Source organism: Oncorhynchus mykiss, chromosome 8, assembly GCF_057628025.1.
Source record: "Oncorhynchus mykiss isolate SJ-2025 chromosome 8, ASM5762802v1, whole genome shotgun sequence".
Taxonomy (NCBI): domain Eukaryota; kingdom Metazoa; phylum Chordata; class Actinopteri; order Salmoniformes; family Salmonidae; genus Oncorhynchus; species Oncorhynchus mykiss.
Genome location: NC_143029.1, coordinates 80,579,928 through 80,599,181, shown reverse-complemented (window position 1 = coordinate 80,599,181; position 19,254 = coordinate 80,579,928). Strand labels below are relative to the sequence as shown.

Below are 19,254 nucleotides of genomic sequence, written 5' to 3'. Positions count from 1 at the left end.
GGTGCCAGGTTTCCTCCAGGCATGACACTTGGCATTCAGGCCAAAGAGTTCAATCTTGGTTTCAGCAGACCAGAGAATCTTGTCTCTCATGGTCAGAGTCCTTTAGCAATCTCCAAGCGGGCTGTCAGTGGCCTTTTACTGCCTTCTGGCCACTCTACCACAATGGCCTGAATGGTGGAGTGCTGCATTCCATTTATCCCTTTCTAGCCAGTCCTCCCCAATTAAGGTGTCACCAGCAATATAGCATTTGATTGAAATATCAGCCTAAATCTTCGCTTTTTTATTTGAAGAATAATCAGGAACATTTGAGACAGCTCTTGTCAGGGACAGGCCAGCAGACTCAGGGACTGTCGTTGGAAATCAGGGGCATCCGGTCTCTATGCACTAGACAGAAGTTGTTTGACACAGTGTGAGCAATAGAGCAACTGGTGACAGGGAGACCATTTTTACACTACATTTTGACTTCTACATTGATTAAGCTTGGAATAAAACAAGCTCACTCACAAAAAAGGTGAAGTCTTTAAAAGCTGACTTTATTCAAAAAATGATAGAACTCATACTTGGTGGTATTGAAGTATGACAGTGAAATTTAAATTGTATTACTTGAAGTAAAAGCATAAACAGGCTTTAGGTTTAACCACACGGCACACACTCAACGTGCCAAAGTAACGCAACAGAAACATTCAACATACATAATCAAAGCATTGTCATTATTGGAAGGACATTCTGCAAATCCATTGATAGTGTCCCAGAACAGTGATGCAGTGTTGAGGAAATTGTAGTCTGGAGAAAAGTAACATGCATTGTTACCATTGTAGGATCACTGCTGCTCTATTCCAAGTCAGACTTTAATTGTGGATAAAGGAGTTTGAGGACGACATTGTCAGTTTCACATTTAAATAACAGTAGTCCTCAATTTGAATTAAAGTGTTAAACAGATTAACTGGTGTAAAATAGCTTTAAAAGTAGGCAGGTAAGAAGGTAGATGAGTGCAATTCTTAAACTAGTCATGACAAGTATTTGTTACAGAGAGAGACAAACATGTGCAAAAGTATCATGAAAACTAAAAACATTGGTCTAAAGTACAAATAAGATTAGTAATCATAACTAACACCAATAAGATCAACTGTCGTGGAATATTGGTCAAGCTCAAAAGGTATTGCCAATCTGGCTAAACACATGACATACAAGAACATGAAGTGAAAAAATAAGTGGGTTGGATAAAAGTGCAGCCTGTACATCATTTCAGTCTCATTCACTGGGGGGTTCAAGAAGTCAAAAACCTCTGCACATTCAATGGCTGACAGCTTTACAGTCATCACATTGTACTAAGAATACAACTTCTTACACTAGAAAACCATAGTAAAAAAAACATATTTACACATATAGAAAATGAGAATCACACAGCCAGCCAACTCAATGAGTGAAATGACTAAATGTACAGCAGGTGACAGAAGGGTTGAAGTTAATATTGTAGGAAAAAAAAAAAAAAAGGTCCCCAGAAATTCTGCTGGGAATAAAATTGAGTAAAAAAAAAAACTTTGAATATCACTGCAGTAGCCCGTGAAACAGTTGCACAGTACGTGGATATAGGAGGCCATATCATTACAACAAACAATCTAAAATATAAGAGGCTTTCCCCATTTACCTAGGTTGGACTCTTGAGCAAGAAAATACCACTATAATATTGAGATGCTAAGGGATGTGGTTGGTGTGATGAGAAGTCCATCATAGGTAGGCGGGGGCTACAGTACATCTTAAATGTCTTTAGGCATGAGCTGTAGGCCACTAGTGACCTGGAAGCGCGTCTCATCTTCAATACCATACTGCTCCAGAGGGTCCTAGGAGAAGGTAATCAGTGTGTATTCAGGTTGTGTAGAGTTACTTTGTTAAGTCTATGGTTAGAAGAGACCATCCAGATAACAGGTCCGTCTGCCTTACCTTGCCGGTCAGCCGGTGGATCTCTGTGCGATAGAAGATCAAGTTCTTCCTCATGAACTCATAACTGTAGGACAGATGAGGAACAGAGTGGCAACTAGGATGAGTCATGCAAAAATAGTCACCCACCCTGGCCCTGAAGAGCTTCTGTAGCTGTACCCTCTGCACTAATAGACAAGTGAAATGGGGCAGTCCTATATTACCTGGCCTTGATGATGGAGTCAATCCACTCCTGACACTGCTCCTGGGAGTCACACTCAAACAGGTACTTCCTCTCTGCCTCATCTAGGAAAGCTGAGAGAAGATTGGTTCCTTAGGACAGCAGTTCCCACAATGTTTTTGTACAGTGACTAAAGCTTAAAAAGGACTTTGGTTTTCCTTTTCTAGTTGAGCACTCTAGCAATGTTTATTCTGGATAAGAGCATCTGCTAAATTACAAAAAAAGTCAAACAAAAGTGGGTCACAGCCAACCAAACAATGAATGCAGAGGAGATCAGTTTTGGACTCACTGATAGAGAAGGCAAGGCTGTCCTCTCTTTCTACCCGGCACTGCTCTAGCAACAAGGCACCTTGAGGCTGTCAAGGAGAGAAAAAAAAAAACACACCCACTGTCACTTGCCCAGTCCCCATACAGTCAGAGACAGACATAAGATGGTGGTGGTGACTCTTCCTACCTCCTCCTCATCAGTTCGGAAGTAGAACAGGAAATTAACCACCAGCTTCACCAACCTCCTCTTCACAACTGGCATAACAGATGAGAACAAATGAATGAGCAAATGTCTTCCTGATCATGCCATCAATTTGACATTACAGTAGCCTTCCAATGAATGAGTAACAATTGCTAACCGGCAAGTTAGAGTAGCTAAGATCTAGACTAACGTTAGGTGTTGGACATCAGTGATAATGATAGTGATCCCACTCGGATTAGTCATACCATCTCCTTTCTTCGGTCCTCGCATGCCAAGTTCCGCCGCCCTCTCAGATGGTTGGCGACTCAACGAAATTAGTTCCTTCTCATTGAAACGCATCCTGAGGCGGTTCACAAATGCAGCACAGGGTTGACCGTTAATTATACAAATCTTTGGTCAACAACACTCTCAGCTAAAAAGAGCCATGTCCTTATGGCTGAGGGCAACCTAGCCTAGCTTGCTATTCTGTCAAAATGTCAGTGTTGGTAATATACATCGTTACACGCCTCACTGCGGTAGTTTCATGCGGGTAAACTCGTTTCAGCTAGTTCCTCAAGCCGCCTCCTGCTGCTGCTGTCAGAAGAAGTGCACTTACTTTCAACTACTCGCTGCCTAACTAACAAAGCGTCATGAAATGTGTTGGTTAAACACTGCGGTCGAAGTGTCCGATACTAGCCTAGCTACGTCCCTAGAAAAAAAAGAAACTTGGACACTCCTTTATATGTCACACTTGCTTTCGTAGTATGGTGACCGTGTGAGGACATTTTGTGGTTGGACTGATACGCATTTGAACATTATAGGCTATAAATTATGGCCAAAGGGATGTCTCAAATTTTAGGGAGGGGAGTAATTAAGATATTGATGTTTTTGTTAATCTAGTTCGTACAGTAAAGCTAAAGAAAGACCGCATTTGACATCGTCAAATTGTGTTTTCTGTACGTTTGTCAATAAAGATATACAAACGTACAAAAGTGACGTTCACGCGTGCGCATGAATGTTTAACTTGTGAACAGCGTGATCGAAACGTAAATTAATTGGTGAGTTTTACAACTAGTAATTATCTGGTAAATGTGGTATTAGCTAGGGTAATGTATTTATTTTACGGAATATACGGCAACCAGATATGAAAAGGTGCCCCGTTTTGTTCGTTTAAAGTTAAAATCGTCATTATGTTGAGCTACTTTGCCGGTTAGCTCAACAAAGCTACTTTAGCTAACATGCGCACCAAAACCCAGTAACGTAGATTAGATGTAACTCATTTGATTTAGTTAATACATGCAGTGCTTTTGATGTAGTAACGTTAAGTTAGCCAATGATGTAGTTATGTTTGCAAATGGATAATGTAACTAGTTAGTATTGGATAAATAGCCAGCTAGTTAGTCGCACGCTAATCTATTGGCTAGGTAACGTTACGTTGTTTCAGTTGTTCTGCAAATGCATCATATGAATATATTTTACGTGTTCTCCAATGGTGGAGGTTAGATTGGCAATTGCCAATCACAGCCACAGAGATGGCTAGCTAGTTAAGTAGTTTCCACCTTCTATGCCACAGTGCAGATTAGTTGTGGAATTGATCTAATCAATCTTATTTATTTTGCTAGTGTTTGTTACAAACATAACATTGACAATATTCTTCCTGTATGTTTCTCCAGTCTGAAGACATTTCAGACTATTTGACCAGCTGCCTATCAGCAGGAGGAGGTTTGAAGGTGAGTGAATCCATCGCCCCGCAAAGATGGATTTCCAACACAGAGCTGGGGGCAAGACGGGGAGCGGTGGCGTGGCGTCCTCCTCGGAGAGCAACCGAGATAGGCGAGAGCGGCTCCGCCAGCTGGCCCTGGAGACCATCGACATCAACAAGGACCCCTATTTCATGAAGAACCATTTGGGATCTTATGAGTGTAAGCTGTGTCTGACACTACACAACAATGAGGTAAGAAAGTGCTAATTTTAACACACCATAACTCCTCTTTATATGATGATACATTTAGGCCCCCCCCCCCCCCAAAAAAATAAAAAAAATAATCCTTGGTTAACCTAGAGTCGTCTGTTCAATCGATTGGTCAACATTAAAACATTTAGTTTTCCTACAAAAGGTACTTGATCCCCTGCTGATTTTGTACGTTTGCCCACTGACAAAAATGATCAGTCCATAATTTTAATGGTAGGTTTATTTGAACAGTGAGACAGAATAACAACAAAACAATCCAGATAAATGCATGTCAAAAATGTTATGAATTGATTTGCATTTTAATGAGGGAAATAAGTATGACCCCTCTGCAAAACATGACTTACTTGGTGGCAAAACCCTTGTTGGCAATCAGAGGTCAGACGTTTCTTGTAGTTGGCCACCAGGTTTGCACACATCTCAGGAGGGATTTTGTCCCACTCCTCTTTGCAGATCTTCTCCAAGTCATTAAGGTTTCGAGGCTGACATTTGGTAACTCAAACCTTCAGCTCCCTCCACAGATTTTCTATGGGATTAAGGTCTGGAGACTGGCTAGGCCACTCCAGGACCTTAATGTGCTTCTTCTTGAGCCACTCCTTTGTTGCCTTGGCTGTGTGTTTTGGGTCATTGTCATGCTGGAATACCCATCCACGACCCATTTTCAATGCCCTGGCTGAGGGAAGGAGCTTCTCACCCAAGATTTGACGGTACAGGCCCCATCCATCGTCCCTTTGATGGGGTGAAGTTGTCCTGTCCCCTTAGCAGAAAAACACCCCAAAGCATAATGTTTCCACCTCCATGTTTGACGGTGGGGATGGTGTTCTTGGTCATAGTTAGCATTCCTCCTCCTCCAAACATGGTGAGTTGAGTTGATGCCAAAGAGCTCCATTTTGGTTTCATCTGACCACAACACTTTCACCCAGTTGTCCTCTGAATCATTCAGATGTTCATTGGCAAACATCAGACAGGCATGTATGTGCTTTCTTGAGCAGGGGGACCTTGCGGGCACTGCAGGATTTCAGTCCTTCACGGCGCAGTGTGTTGCCAACTGTTTTCTTGGTGACTATGGTCCCAGCTGCCTTGAGATCATTGACAATATCCTCCCGCGTAGTTCTGGGCTGATTCCTCACCGTTCTCATGATCATTGCAACTCCACGAGGTGAGATCTTGCATGGAGCCTGGATGGAGATTTGTTTGGAATCTTGATTGATTGATTGCTTATGTGGACAGGTGTCTTTTATACAGGTAACAAGCTGAGATTAGGAGTACTCCCTTTAAGAGTGTGCTCCTAATCTCAGCTCGTTACCTGTATAAAAGACACCTGGGAGCCAGAAATCTTTCTGATTGAGAGGGGGTCAAATACTTATTTCCCTCATTAAAATCCAAATCAATTTATAACATTTCTGACATGTGTTTTTCTGGATTTTGTTGTTGTTATTCTGTCTCTCACTGTTCAAATAAACCCACCATTAAAATTATAGACGGATCATTTCTTTGTCAGTGGGCAAACGTACAAAATCAGCAGGGGATCAAATACTTTTTTCCCTCACTGTATGTGTTTTAATAAAATCAACTATATGTAGGCTACTGAGCTTGTCTGATGCTTTTAGCACATTGATTTAAATTATTAAGACACAAATGATTTGAGGGAGCCAGAGATCAAGATAGCCTAACAAGAAGAAAAACTGTTCCCGACCCTCTTCCTCCGCTGCTGCTGGCCTTCGCAGATTCTGTTGTTATGCTCCTAAGAGGTTACACCAGGAGGTGGCAACCATTTCCATTTGGAGTGCCAATATATCTTACCATTTCTACCGATCCGCGTGCCAGTTATGATTTTCGTGGAACAGTTTAATTTAATTTAAGTCTTCGTATCGCAAAATGATTGCGGTTAATCAAAATTCTAAAAGTAAGTTCTATTGCCGTTGCCAACTATGTAAAAGAAAAATGGCCTACAAATAAAAACATTGCAGCCTGCAGATAGAAAATATCCTTATAAATATCCTATATATTGCATTGGCTATGCATGGCCTGTCTGCAAGGAACTTGAAACATTGTGTCAACTATTAACTTGGGTCTGGCCTGAAGCTCACTCTAGCAAACTTGCAACATTGTCTCAAATATTCTGGGCCTTCAGAGTTTCCAGCTCCAGTAAGTTTCGGACAGACATAGCTGTAGGCTATTTGCGCAAGGGATAAGAAGTAATCAGGTAGGCCTATTTTATGATGTTTCCACCGGATAAGAGAATTAAATTTTTTCCCTCTCTTTCAAGCTGAGTGGTTATCGAAATAAAGCAGGAATGATTTTTTAAAAATAGGCTACTTTGAGGAACTAAACTCAGCAAAAAAATTAACGTCCCCTTTTCAGGACCCTGTAAAAATCCAAATAACATCACAGATCTTCATTGTAAAGGGTTTACACACTGGTTCCGTTGCTTGTTCAATGAGCCGTAAACAATTAATGAAGATGCACCTGTGGAATTGTCGTTAAGACACTAACAGCTTACAGATGGTAGGCAATTAAGGTCACAGTTATGAAAACGTAGGACACTAAAGAGGCCTTTCTTCTGACTCTGATCTGAAAAACACCAATAGAAAGTTGCCCAGGGTTCCCTGCTCATCTGCGTGAACGTGCCTTAGGCATGCTGCAAGGAGGCATGAGGACTGCAGATGTGGCTAGGGCAATACATTGCATTGTCCTTACTGTGAGACGCCTAAGACAGCGCTACAGGACGGACAGCTGACCGTAACAACACCTGCACAGGATCGGTACATCCGAACATCACACCTGTGGGACAGGTACAGGATGGCAACAACAACTGCCCAAGTTACAACAGGCCTACAAGCCCTCAGTCCAGCCTCTCTCAGCACTGATGGAGGGATTGTGCGTTCCTGTTGTAAGTCAGATCCGGCAACATCACCGGCAACAACGCCGCCTATGGGCACAAATCCACCGTCGCTGGATCAGACAGGTCTGGCAAAAAGTGCTCTTCACTGACAAGTCGTGGTTTTGTCTCACCAGGGATGATGGTTGGATTCCCGTTTATCGTCGAAGGAATGAGCGTTACACCGAGGCCTGTACTCTGGAGCAGGATCGATTTTTAAGGTGGAGAGTCCGTCATGGTCTGGGGCGGTGTGTCACAGCATCATCGGACTGAGCTTGTTGTCATTGCAGGCAATCTCAACGCTGTGAGTTACAGGGAAGACATTATCCTCCCTCATGTAGTACATTTCCTGCAGGCTCCTCCTGACATGACCCTCCAGCAATGCCACCAGCCATACTGCTCGTTCTTTGTGTAATTTCCTGCAAGACAGGAATGTCAATGTTCTGCCATGGCCAGCGACCATCCCAGATCTCAATCCTATTGAGCACGTCTGGGACCTGTTGGATCAGAGGGTGAGGGCTAGGGCCATTCCCCCCAGAAATGTCCGGGTAGCCTAGGCCTAATTCTTTGCATAATCAGATTTGTGTCCTTACTCAACATTGACAGGAGCCAAAACTTGTTTCCTACAAGTGTAGCCTAGGTTGTGCAGTCTACAAACAATGTGTCCACTCTGACCATGAGAACCCTAAAAGAATGTAATAATATATTGAGTGCATTGACATAAATTAACGTATCCAAACAAACATTGTGGACTAGAAATGATGGTAATTACCGATGCATTTACTACTGGTAATACTGTTGTGCCATCCCCGTGTCCTCCGCAATGGATTAGTCCACTGAGACAGTCATGGATGACAGGTCAGAAGTTTGCACACGTCTACTCATTCAAGGGTTTTTCTTTATTTTTACTATTTTCTACATTGTAGAATAACAGTGAAGACATCAAAACGATGAAATAACACATGTAATCATATAGTAACCAAAAAAGTGTTAAACAAATCAAAATATATTTTAGATTCATCAATGTAGCTACTCTTTGCATTGAGGACAGCTTTACACACTCTTGGCATTCTCTCAACCAGCTTCACCTGGAATGCTTTTACAATAGTCTTGAAGGAGTTGATACATATGCTGAGCACTTGATGGCTTATTTTCCTTCACTCTGCGGTCCAACTTATCCCAAACCATCTCAATTGTGTTCAGGTCGGGTGATTGTGGAGGCCAGGTCATCTGATGCAGCACTCCATCACTCTCCTTCTTGGTTAAATATCCCTTACACAGCCTGGAGGTGTGTTGGGTGATTGTCCTGTTGAAAAACAAATGATAGTCCCACTAAGCGCAAACCACATGTGATGGCGTATCACTACAGAATGCTGTGGTAGCCATGCTGGTTAAGTGTGCCTTGAATTCTAAATAAATCACAGACAGTGTCACCAGCAAAGCAGCCACACACCATCACACCACCTCCTCTATGCTTCATGGTGGGAACCACACGTGGAGATCATCCGTTCACCTACTGTACGTACGCCTCTTGGAGGAGGGAACGCAACACCCTGCTACATCTCAACTCCCCGTGGAGTGAAAAAGTATGTGATTGTTGGTGTGGGGAAAGACAGAGGCAGAGAGAAATACAGTTTACAGGTCATTTATTACTCCTAAACACGGTAAGGTGGGGAAAAGGGGCTGGTCAAATAATAATAATCACAGGCAGAACAGTTGAAACTGGAGCAGCAGCACGGCCAGGTGGACTGGGGACAGCAAGGAGTCATCATGCCCGGTATTCCTGAGGCATGGTCCTAGGGCTCAGGTCCTCCGAGAGAAAGAAAGAGAGAATTAGAGAGAGCACACTTAAATTCACACAGGACACCGGATAGGACAGGAGAAGTACTCCAGATATAACAAACTGACCCTAGCCCCCCGACACATAAACTACTGCAGCATAAATACTGGAGGCTGAGACCGGAGGGGTCAGGAGACACTGTGGCCCCATCGGATGACACCCCCAGTCAGGACCAAACAGGAAGGATATAACTTTCAAAGGTCTTAATTTTCCTAGATGTCTTAAAGTAATGGTGGACTGTCGTTTCTCTTTGTTTATTTGAGCTGTTCTTGCCATAATATTGACTTGGTCTTTTACCAAATAGGGATATATTCTGTATACCACCCCTACCTTGTCACAACACAACTGATTGGCTCAAAAACATTAAGAAGGAAATAAATTCCACAAATTAACTTTTAACAAGGCACACCTGTTAGTTCAAATCAAATCAAATTTTATTTGTCACATACACATGGTTAGCAGATGTTAATGTGAGTGTAGCGAAATGCTTGTGCTTCTAGTTCCGACAATGCAGTAATAACCAACAAGAAAATCTAGCTAGCAATTCCAAAACTAGTGTAAGGGGATAAAGAATATGTACATAAAGATATATGAATGAGTGATGGTACAGAGCGGCATAGGCAAGATACAGTAGATGGTATTGGGTACAGTATATACATATGAGATGAGTATGTAAACAAAGTGGCATAGTTAAAGTGGCTAGTGACACATGTATTACATAAAGATGCAGTAGATGATATAGAATACAGTATATACGTATGCATATGAGATGAATAATGTAGGGTATGTAAACATTATATTAGGTAGCATTTTATATTAGGTAGTTGAAATGCATTCCAGGTGACTACCTCAAGAAGCTGGTTGAGAGAATGCCAAGAGTGAGCAAAGCTGTCATCAAGGCAAAGGGGGTGGCTACTTTGAAGAATCTCAAATATAAAATATATTGAGATTTGTTTTAACACTTTTTTTTTGTTGGTCACTACATGATTCCGTATGTGTTTTCATAGTTGTGATGTCTTTACTATTATTTTACAATGTAGAAAATAGTAAAAATAAAGAAAAACCCTTAAATAGGTGTGTTCAAACTTTTGACCGGTACTGCATATATATATTTGCAAATGCTCGACTATAAAATCTTGGTCGACCTACAGACTTTCGACCAAACAACTGACCAGTCGACAAAATGTGGTCAGCCCTAGTTCAAAAGGTTCATTTGAATTCATGATCTTAACCGTTTTCTCATCACAGGGCAGCTATCTGGCCCATACACAGGGAAAGAAGCATCAGACCAATTTGTAAGTACATATCGATTACCACTTAAAAAAACATTTATATAATTGAAGAACTTTGTATATTTGGTGTTGCTCACTTCCCTGTTTTGTTGAATGCAGAGCGAGAAGAGCAGCCAAAGAAGCAAAAGAAGCCCCTGCCCAGCCAGCCCCCGAAAAGGTGAAGGTCGAGGTCAAGAAATTTGTGAAGATTGGTCGACCAGGGTACAAAGGTAGGTTATGTGTTTTGATGTTAGTAAGTCATCAACGATTCAATGACAGCAGAACAATCTGTTATGTACTGTCAGGGTTCTCCCCAGGATTTTCTAACAAGGTGGTGCTGCTGAGTGTGGGTGGGTGTGCAGTGGCCCCAATTTTTGCATTCTTGAATAGCTATAAATGCCATTTTCTGCAACCTCGAGCAAAAATAGTCCTTAAATGATAAAAGTTTAAAAAAAATAGTTGGGCAGTCCACAAGGTGGCGCAGTGTCCCTCTTACATTCTTTGTGGAGAATCGTGGAGCTGAACTGATATGACTTCCCTTGTCAACAGTAACCAAGCAGAGAGATCCAGAGAGTGGGCAACAGTCTTTACTTTTCCAGGTGAGTCTGAATGAGACATGGACATAATTAACATGGGTCAAATGTTATTGGTCACATACACGTGTTCAGCAGATGTTATTGGTCACATACGTGTTCAGCAGATGTTATTGGTCACATACATGTGTTCAGCAGATGTTATTGGTCACATACACGTGTTCAGCAGATGTTATTGGTCACATACACGTGTTCAGCAGATGTTATTGGTCACATACACGTGTTTAGCAGATGTTATTGGTCACATACACGTGTTTAGCAGATGTTATTGGTCACATACACGTGTTCAGCACATGTTATTGGTCACATACACGTGTTCAGCACATGTTATTGGTCACATACACGTGTTCAGCACATGTTATTGGTCACATACACGTGTTCAGCACATGTTATTGGTCACATACACGTGTTTAGCAGATGTTATTGGTCACATACACGTGTTTAACAGATGTTATTGCGGGTGTAGCGAAATGCTTGTTGTAGCGAGATACGACAAGGTCAGATCAATGGAGGGAAAGCAATTTCTACTGTTCTGAGTCTTGGGACATACTGGTTACCTTGAGTAACTATCCTTCTCCTCCCTTATTAGATTGATTACCCAGAGATAGCGGAGGGCATAGGGCCCAGGCATCGCTTCATGTCTGCATACGAGCAGCGCATTGAGCCCCCAGACCGTCGTTGGCAGTACCTTCTACTGGCTGCAGAACCATATGAGACCATCGCCTTCAAGGTGTGTGTCTTCATTTGGACCTAAGGGAATCCCCAATCACTCCAATTTGTCTTTGCCTCGTACTGACAAATCATACCTGTTTTGTATGTTCTGTATTTCTGCAGGTGCCAAGCAGAGAGATTGATAAAGCCGAGAGTCGCTTCTGGACCCACTGGAACAAAGATACAAAGCAGGTTTGGTACTGGTGCTGACAGTCCCATAGATGGTTGTATCTTCCGAAGGATATTTGAGTATTAATAGAATCCTGAACTGAATGTACACGTCATTTAATCCCCCCCAATATCTTTCCAGTTTTTCCTCCAATTCCACTTCAAGATGGAGAAATCCCTCGCTCCACCCAGCGGACCCGTACCCCCGATGGGTGTAAAGCGCCCCCCTCCGCTGATGAGTGGGATAGGTCCTCGGCCCCCCAATGAGGCCATGCCCCCTCCACCCCCAGGGGGGATGCATATGCCCCCTTTGCCACCTGGTGCCCCTGGCCCTCCTCAGATGCACCACCATCATCAGATGCAACACGGTGGCCCCGGGATGGGCATGCCACCCCTGATGAGACCCCCGCTCCCTTCTGACAGTCATGGAGGAATGCCCCATCAAAACAACTGATTGTGTTTGCCTATCGTTTGGTTGCTATTACACTACAGTGCCCCTTCATTGGACTGTGTCAAGTGTACTGTTTCAATGTACACTTTCTAAACTGGATGACACGTTGTTAATCCACATGCTTTTTTACCGACGGACCATATTCATTAGGTTTTGTACACAGTTGCCAAGGGAATTTTGTCATACTGAAATATTGTCTCTGGCAGCATCTACACTCGGGGTACTACTCCGAATTAAGCAGTGTACATGTCATGGCCATGCATTCTAAGTGTTCTGCTAGTGTGGATATTGTAAGGTGGTCATTGTTTTGTGAGCTCTGTAATAGCACCAGTATGAATAGATTCCTCTGTATTGTAGATTTTGAGCCCTCTGAATTAAACAACATCTTTGACAATCCACAATTCATCTTTAAATATACTTTTTTTTATAATAAAGAATGTGGAAAAGTGAGTTGTGTCTTGTGATAGTACTCTGTGCTTGGCTGGAAAGAAAATGTGTTTAGCTACAAAGACAATATATGCTTGTGGAATAATACAATACTTCTTTGTTTCTCAAAGAGTACACAGGGAAAGCTTTATTGATGTGTCCAATGCTTTGTGATGGAGTTAAGGTAGCAGAAATTAGATGTTACAAAAGTTTTTTTTTTTTTTTCTCCAAGTACAGTATTTACAGTGTTATCAAAAAAACTACATCAATTGCCCAGGCAGTCTGAAACATCCAGCATTGCTATAAAGAGGCCCCAGTTGAGCAGTTATTTTACAATAGCACCCTTACAATTCATCAATTAAGTCTCATCTTTACAATACAAACCACAAATCATTCAATATTCTAAGCAAGAAGTACATGGCAGACTAAGAACTGGTTTGCTCTTCTGACTGGCACTTGTAATGGCTGCCAATGAGCCAACAGCATGTATTAGTTGTAAGTGATGTGGCCTCATTATACAATTACAAATGGAGAACTAGATCTATCGTTGTACTCCTTTACTAAATGTTTCATCAGCGTGGTGTTTGCCTTAAGATTTGCTGGCTTTTGACTTCATAACCTTTTGTAGCTTCTTGGGTTTTACCTCATCTTCCCCTTCATTTATTTCCTCTTCCTCATCCATGTTTTCCACATCTCTCAGCTTGGCCTGTTTTCCCTTTTTCTTTCCCTTAGTTTCTTCATCCCTCTCTCTCTTGGCCCTCTTGTCTTTTGTCTTCCCCTCTCTGCCTTTTACAAGTTTTCTCTCTGGTGTTCCATTGCCTCTCAGGCCCTTCAGCGACCTCTCTCGAACCCTTTTCTTCACTCGACCTTGTTTGGTTTCCCCTTCATCAGCTTCTTCTTCATTATCGTCATCAATGTCAGGTAACCACCAGAAGAGCACCTCATACAGAGACGTCTCAGGCTGCAGAAACAGGAAATGGTCAAAAGCAAACACAAGTGCAGAACATCTTTGGAAAAAGGTACTACAGGCTAACTTAAACACTGCATGAGTATGTACTTTATACTCAAACAACATACTATTTGAAAATGCTGTGGTGTTTGTGTTAATATCTCGCTCGTTATCAAACTTAAGAATCTGATTTGGGAAAATTGTCCAGGTAAAGCGGTCAATCAAATCAGAGACATGCGTAGGGCACTATCTGGTGTCCCTTTCTGCCAGCTATGCATTCTGAGGTAGAAATGGATGGAATTGTTGTGGTCCCATACACGTTTTCAGTGAATGTTGTATGACGTGAATGTGTATTTCAAGCACGATTCAACTTAAGCCTGTTGAATGGAAGTGTGAGATTCCATACACACACATGCAGCTACAATCTATATATTTATCTATATTTTAATGGATTGTCCAGCTAACTGTCAGTGACGGTAGTAGCTGATCTGCAAAGTGCAGATGAAAACCAGCACACACTGCAGGCTTTTATGAGTGCTGCTTGGCATCAAATCTCCTTTAATCCATACCATGTCGGGAATGAGGTTTCTGAGCCCAGAGAGACGGGAGAGTATTTTGTATGTCTGTACCACTACCTCCTGTGGTTGGACTTTGTGTCTCAGCGCGGAGCGCCTCACAGTCAGTGCAATGTCATACTCCTCTTCCTCCACACCCCGTCCACCTTTTATGGTTTCTATAGGATGACAGGACAATCACATCCGTCATGGAAATCACTTTAATCATTAATGACAAAGTACTTTTTTAATTCCCAGCACCTCAGAGGTGTGCCAGTTCTCCTAAGGAAAAGAGATGATTTACTGTATACAGTATACTGTATGTAGTGGGGTGTGGGTTACACTTGTCTACTTGCCGTGTAGTTTCTGAAAGACAGTGCTGACCAGCAGGATGGTGATGGCTATGAACAGACAGCGGTTGAGGGTGACCCCTTCCCAGGGTGTCTCTATCTGGCTCAAGTTCTGGAGAGACATAGCTTTTCGCAGAGACACTGAGATACACAGAGAAGAAGAGAAACAAAGACGGGGGTTATAATAGCATAAATCAGGTGTCTTTGACATGTTTTTGAGAGATAAAGAGAGAGAGTTTGGAGAGAGAGAAAGAGAGGTGGGCTCACTGCTTCTGGCAGGGAGACTGGGTTCTCTGGGCATCATCTTGGGGACTTGCTGCCTAACTGGAGGTTCCTGTTGAGAAGGCATTGTCCTCTCCTGGAGGGTCCGCCTTCTCTCCTGAGTGTACATTTCTGCAGAGAAACAGATCAGAGTTAGCCAGGGGGATACTCACTAGGTTGACCACCACCATAATATAGTACATCCATTGGGAGCAGGCAAGGACATGGTGTTGGTGGTGTATACTCTAACGGCTACTGGTGCAGAACGGGTGAGTAGAGTGTGAGAGAAATGAGATGAGGGAGAGAGAAAATACATACTCGGTTGTAACTAGAGGATAGGGGCTTTGCTAGTTAAAGCTCCCCAGTAAGGCTGTGTGAGGTGAATTCACTCCGTGGTGCTCTTAGGACCAGAGATCATATTACAATGACGTGGTAACTATGTAGAGGAATGTTGCTACCACCAGCCTGCACCACTCACATGTTATTAGACCGCAGGGTTCTGGAATAGGGACCCTAACGGTTTTAGTATACTTGGTGTAAAGACTTCTTGACCCCAACGATAACCTTAAAAGATAAGAAAACGGTATATACACTCAGTTTATTAGATACACTCATTTAGAACCAGCATATTCTAACGTTCAGTAGAACAGTAACTGAATGCCTTGATGCTCGTCTGCCTGCTTTATATAGCAAGCCACGTGACTCACTGTCTGTAGCAACGAACCATTTACGTGAATGGGGGGGTTTAGGTCACTCAGCTGGTAAAGGAGACCAGGCTTGGTTGTGTTTCCTGGTCCAGTGGTACTTGGAATAAGGTCTATATTTACTTCAATCTGTGATTGATTGTCTGCCACAGAGACTGAAACAGTGTCTGACTCACGCTCTTTGTTGTGGTCAGTGAGCTTCAGTTGAGTGTGTGTGTGTGTGTGTGTGTGTGTGTGTGTGTGTGTGTGTGTGTGTGTGTGTGTGTGTGTGTGTGTGTGTGTGTGTGTGTGTACGTGTGTGTGTGTGTGTGTGTGTGTGTGTGTGTGTGTGTGTGTGTGTGTGTGTGTGTGTGTGTGTGTGTGTGTGTGTGTGTGTGTGTGTGTGTGTGTGTGTGTGTGTGTGTACGTGTGTGTGTGTGTGTGTGTGTGTGTGTGTACACCTTTACCTGGTCTGTGGACAGGCTTCTGTGGTGGAGGTTCTGGTCTGGCTAACTCCTCAAACTCTTCTCCACCCCTGCCCTGAGAGAGGGGGAGAAAGGAGGGAGAGGATGAGGCGAGAAGAGATTTATAGGATTGTCACAGTTAATTATGTTACAATTATTTTTCCTGAGACACATACAGTATATAGGGGGTAGAAACAAGACACAGACTTTATATTGTCAATGCATTTGGTCAGAGCATACCTATGGCTTAGTTGCTATTTTTAGATGGGAGTTTTTTGCTTGCTGTCGATTTAGATGTGTAAATGAAATGAATGATGACTGGATAATTATACAGTGCCTTGCGAAAGTATTCGGCCCCCTTGAACTTTGCAACCTTTTGCCACATTTCAGGCTTCAAACATAAAGATATAAAACTGTATTTTTTTGTGAAGAATCAACAACAAGTGGGACACAATCATGAAGTGGAAAGACATTTATTGGATATTTCAAACTTTTTTAACAAATCAAAAACTGAAAAATTGGGCGTGCAAAATTATTCAGCCCCCTTAAGTTAATACTTTGTAGCGCCAATATTATCGCTTGCACAGTGCTCCTTGGGATGTTTAAAGCTTGGGAAATCTTTTTGTATCAAAATCCGGCTTTAAACTTCTTCACAACAGTATCTCGGACCTGCCTGGTGTGTTCCTTGTTCTTCATGATGCTCTCTGCGCTTTTAACGGACCTCTGAGACTATCACAGTGCAGGTGCATTTATACGGAGACTTGATTACACACAGGTGGATTGTATTTATCATCATTAGTCATTTAGGTCAACATTGGATCATTCAGAGATCCTCACTGAACTTCTGGAGAGAGTTTGCTGCACTGAAAGTAAAGGGGCTGAATAATTTTGCACGCCCAATTTTTCAGTTTTTGATTTGTTAAAAAAGTTTGAAATATCCAATAAATGTCGTTCCACTTCATGATTGCGTCCCACTTGTTGTTGATTCTTCACAAAAAAATACAGTTTTATATCTTTATGTTTGAAGCCTGAAATGTGGCAAAAGGTCGCAAACTTCAAGGGGGCCGAATACTTTCGCAAGGCACTGTACATTGAGTATACCAAACATTAAGAACACCTTCCTAATATTGAGTTGCAAATCCCCCCCCCCCCCCTTTTCCCCTCAGAACAGCTTAAATTCATCAGGGCATGAACTCTACAAGGTGTCAAAAGCGTTCCACATGGATGCTGGCCCATGTTGATTCCAATGCTTCCCACAGTTGTGTCAAGATGGCTCGATTTCCTTTGGGTGGTGGACCGTTCTTGATACACACAGGAAACTGTTGAGTGTGAAAAACCCAGCAGCGTTGCAGTTCTTGACACAAATCGGTGCACCCGGCACCTACCTGCATACCCTATTCAATGGCAGTTAAATATTTTGTCTTGCCCATTCACCCTTTGAATCCCACATATACACAATCCATATCTCAATTGTTTCTAGGCTAAAAAATCCTTCTTTAACCCGTCTCCTCCCCTTCATCTACACTGATTGAAGTGGATTTAACAAGTGACATCAATAAGGGATCATAGCTTTCACCTGGATTCACCTGGTCAGTCTGTGTCATGGAACTAACAGGTCTTAATGTTTTTAATAAACTGGGTGGTTCGAGCCCTGAATGCTAATTGGCTGATAGCCGAGGTATATCAGACCGTATACCACGGGTATGACAAACATGTCTTTTTACTGCCCTAATTACATTGGTAACCAGTTTATAATAGTAATAAGGAACAGCTAAGGGCTGTGTCCAGACACTCCGCAATGCGTCGTGCCTAAGAACAGCCCTTAGCCATGGTATGTTGGCCATATACCACACCCCCTCTTGCCTTATTGCTTAAGTATACTCAGTGTATAATCAGTCATTACAGTAGAATATACTGTGTAATTATAACCAACACATATGTAACAGACCGTAGTAAAGCAACAACAACAACAAACAACAAAGGCGTTAGGCGTCAAGGCAACCTCTCCGGCACTTGAGTAACTTCAGGCCCAGTCTACTAACCTAAATTATTACATTCTAATCCACTGAAGCCATAGTTGAGGATATTACATTTCTGATTGAACCTTGAACTGATCTTATAACAGTCCTAAAAATAGTGATGAGTCGACACTATAGAGAAACAGACACACAAACAGGCATGGATAGTTGCAGAGGATGCTATGATGTTCCAGCTGGGATAGCAGCTTGTCTCCCCAACCGTATGGCCTGACCCCTAACCCTTGACCTCAGACGGAGTGCGTCTTACCTGGTTCGACATGAGGGGTGCCTCAGAAAACATCAAGGACCTTTGTCAATGAGCAGTTGTCCTGGAGCAGGGCCGGGGTGGTGGCAGAGACACCCTCTGTGTGGAGGGTGACAGCCAAGCACAGCTGCAGCATTGAGAATGAAAAAACAAAAAGCATTGAGTGTCAGCCAGAGGGGTTGAACGATGCTGGGTGGACTACATGCCAGCTGACAGATCCAGAGATAGAGGTATGGGGAGGGAGAATGAGGGATGGGGGGAGAGCAAGGGTTATGCTAAATCAGGAATGGCCACTTCTGATGCTGCAGGGCTGCTTTGTATGCAGGCTTGTTCTAGACCAGCATGAACCCATGTTCAATTATTGTCATTTATTCAATTATTTGTCAATGAAATTACCCATGGCTGCTTAGAATTTGACATTGATATTGTGGGTCAATATGAAACGCAGACATGTGTTATTTTTTCCATTGTGCTTTATGGGCGACAACTGTTCTGTTCATTGTTTCTGTACCGAATGAGGATGTACTTTACAGAATTGACCACCAGGGTGCGGTACAAGGCAAGAGGTAAAGGCCAAACCAGGTCATGGCTGGGGCTGGGACATGTGGTTGAAGTATTCTGTGCGTCTCATTAATCAGTGTTACCTAAGAGAGAGAATAGGGTTCTTTCAACAGACATTTCAATATGATTAGATATACTATTGTGTGTCCTTTGTGATAGCAGATAGTGTACTAACTCAAGAGAAATGGGAAATTGCAGAAGAATGGGTTAGGGTTGGAGACAGAGTGTTGGAG

General features: G+C 42.6%; 3 protein-coding genes across 7 annotated transcripts; 1 reads left to right on the top strand and 2 right to left on the bottom strand.

The window, feature by feature from the left end:
- Positions 1-512: 512 nt before the first annotated feature.
- Positions 513-3,516, bottom strand: plekhj1 (pleckstrin homology domain containing J1). The gene is made up of 6 exons (XM_021613948.3): positions 2,873-3,516; positions 2,613-2,680; positions 2,448-2,514; positions 2,142-2,232; positions 1,942-2,005; positions 513-1,841 (listed from the first exon to the last, which is right to left on the bottom strand). The coding sequence occupies exons 1-6, from the start codon at positions 2,964-2,966 to the stop codon at positions 1,758-1,760; spliced, it is 468 nt and encodes a 155-aa protein (XP_021469623.3). The 5' UTR covers positions 2,967-3,516; the 3' UTR covers positions 513-1,757.
- sf3a2 (splicing factor 3a, subunit 2) lies at positions 3,421-12,940 on the top strand. Of its 2 annotated transcripts, none has more exons than XM_021613946.3 (8): positions 3,421-3,664; positions 4,280-4,560; positions 10,545-10,591; positions 10,688-10,797; positions 11,117-11,166; positions 11,750-11,890; positions 11,995-12,063; positions 12,182-12,940. In XM_021613946.3, the coding sequence occupies exons 2-8, from the start codon at positions 4,363-4,365 to the stop codon at positions 12,491-12,493; spliced, it is 927 nt and encodes a 308-aa protein (XP_021469621.1). In that variant the 5' UTR covers positions 3,421-3,664; positions 4,280-4,362; the 3' UTR covers positions 12,494-12,940. The 2 variants fall into 2 exon arrangements, with proteins under 2 accessions (XP_021469621.1, XP_090038862.1); XM_090182736.1 differs by lacking the exon at positions 3,421-3,664 and adding an exon at positions 3,665-3,758.
- Positions 12,941-13,033: 93 nt separating this feature from the next.
- On the bottom strand, positions 13,034-18,748 carry LOC110530701 (uncharacterized). 4 transcript variants are annotated; one of them, XM_036986361.2, is made up of 6 exons: positions 18,464-18,748; positions 16,181-16,253; positions 15,037-15,162; positions 14,776-14,910; positions 14,501-14,598; positions 13,034-13,877 (listed from the first exon to the last, which is right to left on the bottom strand). In XM_036986361.2, the coding sequence occupies exons 1-6, from the start codon at positions 18,494-18,496 to the stop codon at positions 13,506-13,508; spliced, it is 837 nt and encodes a 278-aa protein (XP_036842256.1). In that variant the 5' UTR covers positions 18,497-18,748; the 3' UTR covers positions 13,034-13,505. The 4 variants fall into 4 exon arrangements, with proteins under 4 accessions (XP_036842256.1, XP_036842254.1, XP_036842255.1 ...); XM_036986359.2 differs by having other exon boundaries at positions 14,435-14,598; positions 18,464-18,674; XM_036986360.2 differs by having other exon boundaries at positions 16,175-16,253; positions 18,464-18,671.
- Positions 18,749-19,254: the final 506 nt, after the last annotated feature.

What these genes read in the sequence shown, in the direction of transcription:
- plekhj1 (XM_021613948.3), bottom strand. Translation starts at nt 2,966, where the DNA reads ATGCGTTTCAATGAGAAGGAACTAATTTCGTTGAGTCGCCAACCATCT. An exon ending in AGGACCGAAGAAAGGAGATG is followed by an intron (nt 2,681 to 2,872) that starts GTATGACTAATC and finishes CTGTTATGCCAG; the next exon opens with TTGTGAAGAGGAGGTTGGTG. An exon ending in TCCGAACTGATGAGGAGGAG is followed by an intron (nt 2,515 to 2,612) that starts GTAGGAAGAGTC and finishes TCTCCTTGACAG; the next exon opens with CCTCAAGGTGCCTTGTTGCT.
- LOC110530701 (XM_036986358.2), bottom strand. Translation starts at nt 18,496, where the DNA reads ATGTTTTCTGAGGCACCCCTCATGTCGAACCAG. An exon ending in CAGTCTCCCTGCCAGAAGCA is followed by an intron (nt 14,911 to 15,036) that starts GTGAGCCCACCT and finishes TGTGTATCTCAG; the next exon opens with TGTCTCTGCGAAAAGCTATG. An exon ending in GAAACCTCATTCCCGACATG is followed by an intron (nt 13,878 to 14,434) that starts GTATGGATTAAA and finishes CTGTTTCTGCAG; the next exon opens with CCTGAGACGTCTCTGTATGA.
- sf3a2 (XM_021613946.3), top strand. Translation starts at nt 4,363, where the DNA reads ATGGATTTCCAACACAGAGCTGGGGGCAAGACGGGGAGCGGTGGCGTG. An exon ending in TGACACTACACAACAATGAG is followed by an intron (nt 4,561 to 10,544) that starts GTAAGAAAGTGC and finishes TTCTCATCACAG; the next exon opens with GGCAGCTATCTGGCCCATAC. An exon ending in ATGAGACCATCGCCTTCAAG is followed by an intron (nt 11,891 to 11,994) that starts GTGTGTGTCTTC and finishes GTATTTCTGCAG; the next exon opens with GTGCCAAGCAGAGAGATTGA.